The sequence below is a fragment of the Pseudomassariella vexata genome (genome assembly GCF_002105095.1).
Source record: "Pseudomassariella vexata strain CBS 129021 chromosome Unknown BCR38scaffold_25, whole genome shotgun sequence".
In the NCBI taxonomy this organism is placed as follows: Eukaryota; Fungi; Ascomycota; class Sordariomycetes; order Amphisphaeriales; family Pseudomassariaceae; genus Pseudomassariella; species Pseudomassariella vexata.
This window is the reverse complement of record NW_024467980.1, coordinates 328748-340622: the sequence shown is the minus strand read 5'-3', so window position 1 is coordinate 340622 and position 11875 is coordinate 328748. Positions and strand designations below refer to the sequence as shown.

General features: G+C 50.9%; 4 protein-coding genes across 4 annotated transcripts; 3 read left to right on the top strand and 1 right to left on the bottom strand.

Annotated features, from left to right (window-relative positions):
• Positions 1-1263: 1263 nt before the first annotated feature.
• Positions 1264-2007, top strand: BCR38DRAFT_490940 (Nitroreductase-like protein; the record flags this gene model as incomplete). The annotated part of the gene is made up of 2 exons (XM_040864594.1): positions 1264-1572; positions 1684-2007. 2 exons carry the CDS (start codon positions 1264-1266, stop codon positions 2005-2007), a joined length of 633 nt encoding a protein of 210 aa, XP_040709884.1.
• A 379-nt stretch (positions 2008-2386) lies between these two features.
• Positions 2387-4282, bottom strand: BCR38DRAFT_356438 (general substrate transporter; the record flags this gene model as incomplete). The annotated part of the gene is made up of 5 exons (XM_040857024.1): positions 2387-2535; positions 2595-3641; positions 3733-3968; positions 4034-4110; positions 4175-4282. 5 exons carry the CDS (start codon positions 4280-4282, stop codon positions 2387-2389), a joined length of 1617 nt encoding a protein of 538 aa, XP_040709883.1.
• Positions 4283-6252: 1970 nt separating this feature from the next.
• On the top strand, positions 6253-8072 carry BCR38DRAFT_451894 (uncharacterized protein). Its single transcript, XM_040861494.1, has 4 exons — positions 6253-6745; positions 6806-6864; positions 6924-7612; positions 7680-8072. Exons 1-4 carry the CDS (start codon positions 6482-6484, stop codon positions 8000-8002), a joined length of 1335 nt encoding a protein of 444 aa, XP_040709882.1. The 5' UTR covers positions 6253-6481; the 3' UTR covers positions 8003-8072.
• A 641-nt stretch (positions 8073-8713) lies between these two features.
• BCR38DRAFT_461882 (major facilitator superfamily domain-containing protein) lies at positions 8714-10427 on the top strand (the record flags this gene model as incomplete). Its single annotated transcript, XM_040862578.1, has 6 exons — positions 8714-8911; positions 8972-9311; positions 9467-9740; positions 9881-10037; positions 10092-10158; positions 10279-10427. The coding sequence occupies 6 exons, from the start codon at positions 8714-8716 to the stop codon at positions 10425-10427; spliced, it is 1185 nt and encodes a 394-aa protein (XP_040709881.1).
• Between the last annotated feature and the right edge of the window lie 1448 nt (positions 10428-11875).

Sequence of the window (11875 nt, the reverse complement as noted above, 5' to 3'; positions counted from 1 at the left end):
ACGAACTTGACCGCCTCACCGTACGCCTCATTGCTTCCAGCATCATGAGGTAAATCGGTATTTGAGAAGAACCCGGTAATATTAAGGACCGTCGACTCATTTGGGGCTAGGGTCTTCTAGTTAGCATGTCTTGTCCTTCTCAAGTCCTTTCATACTGATTATATTAGTATCTCGCAATGGGTTATGGTATCTTCCGCACAGACGGCTGATTTCCCGAGGAGTGTAACACTGTTTATGTGTCTGAATAGACTGCATGGTGGATTCTTGTTTATGCGGTCAGGTTTCGTGTAATGGTAGACAGCGTGGGAATCGGTCAAATATTGGTAGTGGCAGCTTCAGGTATAACCAAGGAGAGCTCACGGACGCTGAACTATACACACGTCAGCCTGAATAAGCGAAATTGCGCATGCTGCAGCTCAATCAATTTTTTCTAGCGAGATTCCCAAGTGGTCGCCCCTATCGCTCTTGGTTGTTGTGTCATACGGCTGAGTAAGCAACACATTCTTTAAGCTGCGAAACCACTTGTCGCCAATTAGTTATCCCGTGGATAATTAGATAATTTTGGTTCTCATGTGGAATTTTGCGAGCCAGTGGAGCCAAAAGCCAGGGGACACGTTCCGGACACCACTCCGGCAAGCGTAGCATTGAACATAAGAGATGGACCAGTCATAACGGTGGAAACATGGCGGATTACACACCACATGCCGCCGCCGAAGAGATCAGTAACGGCCCATAAATGTATACCACTTAAACCGCTTTGATTACGTTGGAGGTTCTCTGTATACACGCAAAACTATACCATAATAACCCAGCCCAATCGCCCTCAGGGTCCGCAGTTCTATCAACACAGCTTACGGAATTTATTGGCTTTATTCGTTAACTACCTTCTCGAGTGAGATTAGGCGCAGCGCCTCATACATGATTTGTGGAACCACGGTTACCAATGCTCACTAATGATGACAGTTCCTACACTCGAGGTATACAATTGGTTGGGCACTTGCTGACAGACAGAGTCACTAGTGGTCTAGCACCACTGAGGTAAATGTAATAAGCAATTCTACGTTGCAGGCAAACATCACGTCATCGTCGCTAAGGCGAAGGGAGCAACATATTTAAGATCACGAGCTTCCCCTTGGCTTGCAGCTCTTGTCAATTCGTGCAATTCAACAGTAAAGCATCTATACACCGCCCAAATTAATTGGCTGATTTCTCCACCGCCAAATACTCATAGCATTCAAAGACATAGATTTCATGCAATCCAATATGTCTTCCTTGATCTCCACCGACCAATTCCTCGCGGCAGCCAAACACCGCCGCTCCGTGTACGCGCTCAAGGACACGTCTCCCGTGCCCGACAGCCGCATCGAGGACATCGTCAAAGAGGTTCTCTCGTTTGCGCCTTCGTCGTATAACACCCAGTCGACCCGCATCACCCTCGTTCTCGGCGAGAAGCACAAGCAGTTCTGGGACATTATCATTGAGCAAGCCGAGCCCATTCTCCGTGGCGCGGGGCCAGGAGTCTGGGATTCTATGGGTCCCCGATTGCAGGGTTTCAAGAATGCTTATGGTTCGGTATGTGCTCACCTTTTGACATGGGATTGTTTCCGCGGCTATGATTATGCGATCATCCACGTGAATTAAATCAGACAAGGAATCGACACGTGCTGACAAGAACCAAAACAGGTCGTCTTCTGGGAAAACGGCCAAAGCATCAAAGAAGCGAGCGAGACGCACAAGTCAATCGCTCACATGTTACCGCAGTGGTCCGAACACACATCTGCCATCCACCAGATCCTAATCTGGACAGCTCTAGAGCTCGAGGGGTTCGGTGCCAACCTACAGCACATGAATGCCATACCCCCCGTTGAGGCGGCGCTGAAGAAGTTTCTCGATGTTCCTGAAGACTACTCGCTCAAGGCCCATCTGAACTTTGGCGAGGAGGCACAGCCGCATCCTGAGAAGCCGGCTAAGTTGCCGGCTAGTGAGACCTTGAAGGTGGTCAAATAGAGCGGATACTGGTGTGGGTTGTGGCCATTGTGAGTGAGTGGGCCAAGCAGAAAGCCAGATAGTAAAGGGGCCCCCGAAAGCTATGTTGAAATTTAATTTCATGAAGCATAATGAAACATGCATAATAAAACATATTCGAAGCGAAGTGACTCCTGGTGCAACCAGGATTCGACGGAGATTCAGACGAGGTTACCCAAGCGAGAGAAATGACTGTCCCAATATAAGCTTATAACTAGCTACTCGTGACTGAAATACATATCAATGATATCTGAGATGGCATTGATAAGTATAAGTGGTTGGTATCATATCCCTAGCTCACCATAGCACATACATGGCCTTGCGCTTTTCCTCATATAGCCCTAGATATACCCCGGAGCAATTAGACCTTATTGTGGCCATTGTGAGCACCGGTATGCTCAACGATCTCAATATTAGCCATATAATTGTCCTTGCCGTCTCTATCAAGAACGGCGGCTTTCTCAGCCTCACTAACGCCAAAGAGCTCATCCATGTGCTCAAGAGAAATACCTGTGATGTCGTTAGTTGGGATTGGATGACTAGACATATGTGGGCCGATAACGACTTACCCTTGGTCTCGGGGATGAAGAACCAGACGAAGAAGAACATGGAAACACAAAAGCTCCCGAATATGAGGTAGGTTCCGTACCCGTGAGCACCAACCGTGACGATCATGTTGGGGACGGCGCGGGAGACAACAAAGTTGAAGAGCCACTGGGTGGCGGCGGCCAAAGCGACGTTCAAGGGTCGAAGGCGAGCGGTGGGAATCTCGGAAACGTAGATCCAGCAGGCTGGTCCCCAACCGAATTGGAAGAATGCGGCGAAGATGAAGATGCAGACCAAGGCCACATAACCCGCAGGAGGAACAGGGTTGCCCTCTACGGGTGGGGCAATGCGGACGTACAGACCGATGTAGAACATGCAGACGGCTTGGCCAACGGATGACACCAGGAGAGATCGCCGACGACCGAGAGAGTCGGCCATAAAGAGTAGGAAGCAGGTGCAGGAAACGGTCTTGACGATACCGTAAACACCGGTGCTGAAGAGGGAGGTCGACGTTCCGGTGATGCCGAGGTTCTTGAAGATGGTGGGTGCATACGTGTTAATGGCGTTGGTACCCGTCATCTGCTGGCAGATCATGAGGACTATACTAAGAATAGCACGCTTGCGGTTCGATTGGACGGTCCACATCTCCTTTAGGAGGTTCAAAAGGCTGGCGTCTCCGATGAGCCGTCTCTCGAACTCGAGTTGGTCGGCGATTTCTTGAATCTCTTCTTGGAGGTACGGGTGGGAGTATGGAAGCTGTCGAACCCGCTGCAGGACACTCTTGGCCTGTTCCCATCGGTCGCTCTTGGCCAAGTATCTTGGTGACTCGTTGCTGAAGATCATGAGGATAAAGAGGAGCAACGCCGGAAGACCTTGAATGGCAAGCGGGAAAATATACATAGTCTGTCCCTTCATGTGAATGCTAACGGCGTAGTTGATCCAAAAGGCGATCATGCCACCCGTGACGATGAATAGTTGATAGAGTCCAGTCAAGAGACCACGAATAGCTCGGGGTGCGTTCTCAGAGATGTAGATGGGGTTGACGACACTGGAGCAGCCCACGCCAAGACCTAGACAAGAAGGGATCATTAGCAGGTGCCATCTTGGGGGGGGGAGTGGGGGAAGGGGGTATGTCAAGAAGACATGATTAAAGAGACTAACCAGCAATGAAACGGCCGATGTACATGGGTTCGAGGTGACCAGAGCCAGCAGCTTGCATGATGACACCCACCAGGGTCAGGACGGCAGCGCCAACCAGACACCACTTGCGTCCAAATTTGTCCGTGAGAACAAAGGCGGCAAGAGCGCCTACGAAGCAACCAGCCTGGAGGACCGACACGATGTTTCCTTGCAAGTTAGCCGTGGCCACACTCTTTGAGTCTCCCAATCCGTAGTCACTAAATACGCCAACCAGGTTAGTCCAAAGCTATCAAATATGAGCATGCGAGGGAAACCGACGTACTGGATGAAGGGGTCCAAGTTGATGACACCACCGATGACACTGCTGTCCCACCCGAAGGACATGGCACCGAAGCATGCCTGCATTTCTCAGAATTAGTCGTCATCGCATCAAAACCAGCGAATGCAGTCATGGTAAACTCACCGAACAGGCCAGGAGAAGGACGCGCCAGTTGTAGATCTCCTTGGGGTCACTTTTCATGGCCTCATTGTGGACGATTCGGCCCAGTATTCTATCCGTGAAAGCGACCATCTTGGCGACAACAGATGCTGGTGCTTCTGTTGCTATGCTTGTCTCGACTCTTGCCCGCAATACCAATCGTCCTGTTGCTTTCGTTGGATCGACTCAGAGGAGCGGTCGGAATGAAGAAGAAAAAGTGTAACAAGACACCGGTCACGGTCATGTGCGTTTTATGAATGAATTCGAAGGGGACGCGCAGAAAGGTCGCAGTCGTGCTGCATCCGATTACAAGACCGTGATCTTGGTGCGGAAAGGAGCTCCACCGTCAGTGGTAGCGACATGGATGGCACACTAATTTGTAGAATGGATCGTCGGGAACGGTGGAAAATAGAAAGCGTGTGTTAATCCACCATACAAATTGCTAGATATGTACCTCGCCGCCGCGAGCCGTTAGCTTGTCGTTCCCGAGTCAAGGATGGCGATCCACGGTCCACCTCCCTGTAGCCCTTCGCTTCCCCATGGGTAACGGACATGGGAGCTGGCTGATATAGCAGTAACCCGGCATGGGTTTGCGGAGAAATGAAAAGACTCAGCGGTCAGGCGCCTAGACCCTGAGAAACGTCCCCAAGGGTCTTTTTTACAGCAGAATTTTTCTAGCGAGTTGTGGTTGGTAATGCTGACGCAAGTTATTCAGAAGGCGATAGCAATTCGGCAAGAATGGGTCTTGCGAGTTTTGTAAGAGATAGCCCGACATTACAGATGGATTCGATTGCAATCCAGCACATCAGGGGCAATCGCTTGCAGAATGCACCTATTCTGGGCTGTGACTCAGGACCCTGTCTTGTTATGTTGACGAGGTGCAAACAAGTCGTCTGCATGGATCCTGGATGGCCTAGTTGTTCGATGAATCCGTACGCCAGATGATGATTAGGCTATTGGCCACGAACCACGATGATCATGCAGCCACGCAGGCGAGATTCTGGAAAACAGGCCCGATATGAAAAGCCATCCAAGAAGGGTTCTGTCTTTCTAGACCACGTCGCCCAGGCCATTGTGGCTTCTGAATCCAACCAGTTGGCGTGTGATCACGACATTAGATTGCCCACACCTGCGCGGATATGGGGATACCTTTAGGCTAATGCGGGGATGTGTGTTTTGTGGGTCTTTTATGGGTTCCCATACGGGCGCTTGAATTCAAAAGTTGGAGAGTTGTTGGGGTAATAACCTTGTGACAGGGTTGTCAGTCAACGGCCTGTAGCTTGCTGAAACTGGAGATCCAGGTGGAAAGTTGGTGGCTTGGTGGCGGCAAGTGATGTCGGACACCCAAGGGTTTTCAAAACGGCGATAAGCTCATGTAACATTTGAGTGGAGGAAAGTTGAAATAGAAGGAAGCAGTGCTGGGAACCAAGTGTCGTCTAGAGCCCACACGTTGGTATCATGCCAGCAATATTGGCTTCCGAATGTCGCGACCTGTAAGTGGCCAAGCACAGGTCAGCACGAAGCTATCCGTTTTCAAGCGAACTGGAACAATATCATGTCAAAATAGAGGCCGAAGCAGGCCTGACAGCGTCCAAAGCTACCTCAATGGTACAATGGCAGTGATAACGATGAAGCGATGTGGCCAACGCGCCGGCACCTGAGTCCCACCTAGGTAGCTATCGTATCAAAGTTGCGGGGGAGATTGTAACTACAAGTGCTTGGGTCGTAATTATACAGCGGCAATTCTACCCCCACCACGACTTCCTCGGTTTGGAGCGGCCCGTGAGATTTACCGGCATCATGGGCATCATGGGCATCATGGAGGTGTTCGTCTCTGAAAAGAAACACGCATATTCATCTTTGCCTGCAACGAACGCAACTCGCATCAGACCGGAATGTACATCTCGACTATTGCTGTGTCTGTCACGGCGGGTTCACAGGTTGCACTAAATAGTAAGACCCCGCTGGTGGGATATCGCCCCCCTGCGCACGTTACATTCGATAATCAACGACGCAAGGGTCATTTCTCCTTAAATTCCGAACCATTAGAAACCTGGCGGATTCGTCAATATTTGCAGGTCCTGGGCCAAGGACGATTACCTACCTGTCGAATATATTCAAAACCCCCCTCCCCCAATAACAGTCACGATAAAGCCTAGTTTGCGCTCGTCTGCACTGCTTAATCTATATTTAATATTGTCGCAACATATCCACCCCTCAATCCAGCCAGGTGCACAATAAACATCTGACGTGCTCAAAAATCCCATTTCATAACCCCACGTCGCACAAAAGATGCTTCCAGACCCCTCCATATCGGTCCTCGGGCCTGACCCAACGCATCGGAAATGCTTTCTCAACGGCAATGCCTTCCAGCAGGACGCCATCCAATCATTTAACGGCTGGCAGTACGCCTGTTTTTATAGCCCCCTCCCAAGCGCAGACGACGAGCCGCTCTACGTGCATCTCTCCCGGCGGAAGCTGCCCCTAGGAAAATGGGAAACGCTGGTGTTTGACGATTATGCGCAGACCATGGACGATGGGCACAATACGGTTCAGGTAACACTGCACGGATGAAACGGTCCTAGTCTGGGTGCGAGAGACTGAGAGTTGCGAAAGCTCGGCATTTGTCCCGGAGACGGAACGATCCATCTTTCGTTCGACCATCACTGTGATGTGTATGTTTCATGTTCTTGTCATCTACAAACAGGAGCACCTGGTGGTTAATCAAAGCCAGACTGCGATTCCGCTACTCCCGGCTGAAGATCGCGCAGCACCCGGAAGACTTCACATGGGAGGCGAAGTGCTTCTCGCCAACTCTGGATTTCCTTCCGGGACTGCAGGGCGAGAAGGCGTTGTTTGGGTACGTCACGTACCCTCGTTTCGGACCCCTATCCTCTGACCTTTGGTTCTCGTTTCGTACGGGTAAGGCGGGGCTCGGGGATGATCATCTCTGCGTTTACAAATCGGCAACGGGGAAGTATCAGCTTCTTGGGACCAATCTAGCGGGTATCAATAATAATCCCTATATTCATGGTATTGACTATAGGAACTCACGCCTGTACGTCACATGGGTATATCGGGGTTTCGTCTGGTACGAAGGTTGGGATGACCCGAAAGATACGAAGCACAAGGCACAGGCGGGCCCCAATTCTGGCGAAAACAATTACAATATCTGCTTCGCGTACTCGGACGATGAGGGTCGGACATGGCGGAACGGGGCTGGTCTTCATATAGCCGACCTGTCGAAAGGTGAGAGCGTGACGCCTGCGTCCCCCGGCATTGTCGCTTTTGAGATCCCGAGAGGGTCGGGGTTGTCAAACCAGGAGTCACAGGCAGTTGATCATGAGGGAGGAGTGCATGTTCTCAATAGGGACAAGATGAGTGGCGAACAAAGGTGGAAGCACTATTATCGATCACCGAAAGGTATTTCTCTCCTTTTTGTTTGGGCGATAAAATCCGATTCTGTCCCGATATGACTGACATCATTCAGCTGATTGGACACAGCACGCGCTCCCACATGTCGAAGGTGTTTACGGTGGAAAGCGTGGTCGCCTCGCCATCAGCCGAGACGATGACCTTTACCTCGTGCTTCCTCATCACAAAAGCACAACTCTGTCCATCTTGAAGGCGACGAAAGCCACCAGATACTCCGAGTACGAGCTCGTATGGAGACAGGATGGGTTTCCGCCGACCGAACCTCTTGTTGACATTCTGAGACTCGATAGAGACAATGTACTATCCGTGTTAACCCGTGCCAATGTTGATAGAACCGGTGAGCGGAAGAATGTGGTAGTTTTGGATTTTCAGCTGTAGACACTGGCACCAATGCTCTATTCTCGACATCAAATATACTTGCGTTGGGACACTACAGATACAAGTCTCCCAGTACTATTCACATAAGTACAAATGGTGCCATGATCATTGCTAAATACTAAATACTAAATAGTAACTAAATTCCCGGGGGGGCTTGCACTTCAGTGCGTGCTGTCAACAATCATAACGGATCGCCTCCGTACGTTGCGAGTTGGTAACGGACGGCGCCCTGTAAGGTCATCGCCGCCAATCAAAATCAGATATTTCCCAGAATGTGCGCTCTGCGGCCAAGTACCGAGCCTCGGGTTGAGGGGCAAGATGTGGCTGTTTACTTTCTAGGAAACATCCGGGCGCGGATTCAACTGTAGCCTTTGAAAACAACCATGGATTCCCAAGTAAACTCCCTAGCAGGACCGTTGGAACTCCTGAAATCAATCCAATCCAATCACAAGTAAAATCAAGTAGACATATATACAAATCATGGAATAAGACACTTGGGTGTACTTATGAGGAAATACTCAGCTGCCCAACAGCCGTACCCTGACGAGCTGCTGCCTGCGCCAGCTTGCACTCAGATCATTGCAGGTGACATGTCTACCTTGGGATGTCCCGTACCGCTTCTTACAGTCAACCCGTCCCATTTCTTGTCTGTGCCATCTCCTTCTAACCATCCATGTTCTGATTTCTTTCTTAACAGAGTAATCATTCAAGATGAAGAGAAATGAAAGTGACATTGAGATGCGATCCCACACAGGAACAGCGGACAGACACACGCGCGACAAACAAGATGCTGCACCAACGCGAGACTTGGAACGACACGCATTGACGCCTGTACCGGAATATGCATCCGGCATCAAATTCTGGCTGGCTCTCGCAACCCTATGCCTGGGAATATTCCTCGTCACGCTGGTACGTCTGCGGCAGATGCGAAAGTCCAGTTACTAACGCACGCCGCTCACGCTGGAATAGGATAGCACCATTGTAGCAACAGCCATCCCTTGCATCACGGACGAGTTCCATTCCCTCAAGTACTTCGGCTGTTACGGCAGTATCTACCTGGTGGCTCTCTGTATGTCGCAGCTAGTTTTTGGCAAGCCAACAGCGCGTTACTCGTTCCGCTGGATCTACACTGAAGCCATGTTCGTCTTCGTTGCCGGCTCCGCCATTTGTGGCGCCGCACCCAACTCCCCAGCCCGAGCCATCGCGGGCCTTGGCTCTTCCGGTCTTCTCATCATCGCCTACTCTCTTGTTCCTTCTCTCGCTTCGCCCGAAAAGCGCGCCCTCTCCCTCAGCCTGATTTCGATGGCTCGTTTAGTTGCCGCCACCGCCGGCGCTCTGACAGGGGGAGCACTCACCCAGGGCGCCTCCTGGCAATGATGAACTTTCTACATAAACCTGCCCCTTGGCGCCATCATCTACGCCGCCTTCATATACTCTGTCTCTCCACCAAAATGTGCAGGCGAGTCCTCGAGTCCTTCACCCCCTTTTCAGACCTGATAAAAACTCTTGACCTCATCGGCCTAGCCGCGTTGTTGCCGTCCATCGTCTGCCTTCTCTCGGCATTGCAATGGGGAGGCGTCAGCTACCCCTGGTCTGACGGCCGCATCATTGCATTGCTGGCCGTCTTTGCCGTCCTTGGAGTTGCATTTCTCGTCATCCAGTTTTGGCAGAGGGAGAAGGCGCTACTGCCTTCGCGCATCTTTGCCCAGCGGTCCATCTCTTGTACAAAAGCCGTAGAGTAAGAATTCTCTCCTACCTCTTTCTCGTCCGCCTGTTGGCTGTGTACTGACCGTAGGATTGTAGATGATTTCAAGGAGTCAGAGGGGGGGCTTCCCCGCTCATCTCGGCCGGGTAAACCCTTTCGTGGCTCATCACCAGTGCCATCACCCTTATTGGCGGCGGAGCACTCATCTCCAAGTTTGGCCACGCTGACATCTGGATGGTCGTCGGAACCGTCTTTGGATCTGTCAGCTCGGACCTCTTCACGGCATTCACAACCGACACAAGCACGGGCAAATGGATCGGCTATCAGATCGTATTTGCTATCGGGTCATCTCTGTTCAGTGTTACTCCCTTGATCGTCGCATAGAACCGACTTATTCTCCAAGACATCCCAGTTGGCTCCAGCATGGTCATGTTGCACAAGTTATGGGCAGGTAAGTCGTCTGCTCACCTCGTGACACCACGAACCGTGTGTGATAGATATGCCGACGTTTCATTTTCTCATTTCACCAGCTCAATGCTCGTTTCCGTGGGACAAGCGCTCGGAATATAAGACGTCGACGCCAGTACGGTCACAAATAGCGGTATTGCAGGGCTCAGTAGGGGCCTGTCAGGTGATTCCTTGCAGGCCTTGCTGGGCGTCATCAACAAAGCTCTGATGGATTCGTGGCATCTTCCCATAGTATTGACTTGCATGGCCTGAGTTGACATGGAGTGCCACTAGCGTCCAAGCATATGGCAATCAGGCTCTAAGCTTGCGCGCTTGTCGCATTTATGGTACATGGTGGGAGAGTTTCACTTCGATGGTGCTTTTGATATAGCAATTGTCGCAAATACTTCTTCAGTTGGATTTACTGCAAAGATACATTGGATAATTCTTGGTAATAGACCTTCGCCCCGCAACCCAGAACCTTGTCTTGTTCTATGATTCATCTCTTACCTCGATTGCTTTGTGCCTACCATCGATCACACGCCAGAGCGCAGAGGCATCCGGGGTTCCTACTGGCTTGCCTTCATATAGCACAGTGGACGCTCCAGCGAGCAACGGTGCATAGAGAATGTAGGAGTGTTTGACCACCCAGCCGATATCGGAAGCTGCGAAGGATACGTCTCTTGGACCGTGGATGTTGAAGATGTAGCTAATGGAGAAGTGCAAGCCTGCCGCGTGCCCACCCGTGTCACGCAGCACACCCTTCTTAACACCTCCCTGCCTGGGGCCCCAGCTAACGTCTCGGTTTCGTGTAGAAGTTAATTGTAAGTGTAGGTCTTTTTAACATTTGTAACGGGACTGCCGTAATAAACGGACACCTGATCTACATGACCTGTAGCAACATGTCTGTCGACACAGTTGTAAGCTATTTGGAAGGCCAAATATGATGCAGCCGGAATCGTGTATTCTACTACTCGAAGTATAGAATTGACCCTACGCAGGCTGGTCTGTGGCCGTTTGGCCATCCCTTTTTCTGGGTTAGCGTACGAAAGTGCCGGGGCGTTTGGCCCTAAAGGTAACAACGATGGTGTTTAGACTCTAGTTAGCGTACAATGGGCTCATACCTATCTACATAGGCAACCTCAGTCTCAAAAGCCTACTGCGGAGAGGAGCCCCTCCCGTCCTGAGGGTGGTGCAGTTCGGGTATTTCCAACTGAGGCATGTGTCTAGTCGAGCTAGTATGTATGCGGGTGAGCAGCTACCGAACCCGCGGGGGCTTCCGCTCAAACATCCTGGGAAATTCCCACTTCAGTGCATCGATACCTAAGAGGATCCAGACCAATTAAAGTTCACCCCAGACAGACCTGGTGAGTTGCGACAGCCGGACCACCGTACTCGAGGAGCTGACGCCAGTGAACCACCGTCTTCTCTTCTCAATCCCAAGATGTAGATACAAAGGCCAAGGGTGAGTCCGACATTAATGTGACGGGCGTCGTATTTAGTAGACCAGACAGTCATCGTTAGTCCTTCTCTCGCGAATCCATATCACCTTGCCTCAACAATGTACGATCACACTCGCAAAAGCTCGTGTTGAAGCCGAAGAAAGGCAGCGGCTTACTGAGCCCCCATATCTGACAGACGCTTTTCCTGGAGGAATACAGTTCAAAACTACATATGGCACAATTCAAGTGTTTGAATGGGGCCCGAAAAAGGAAAGAAAG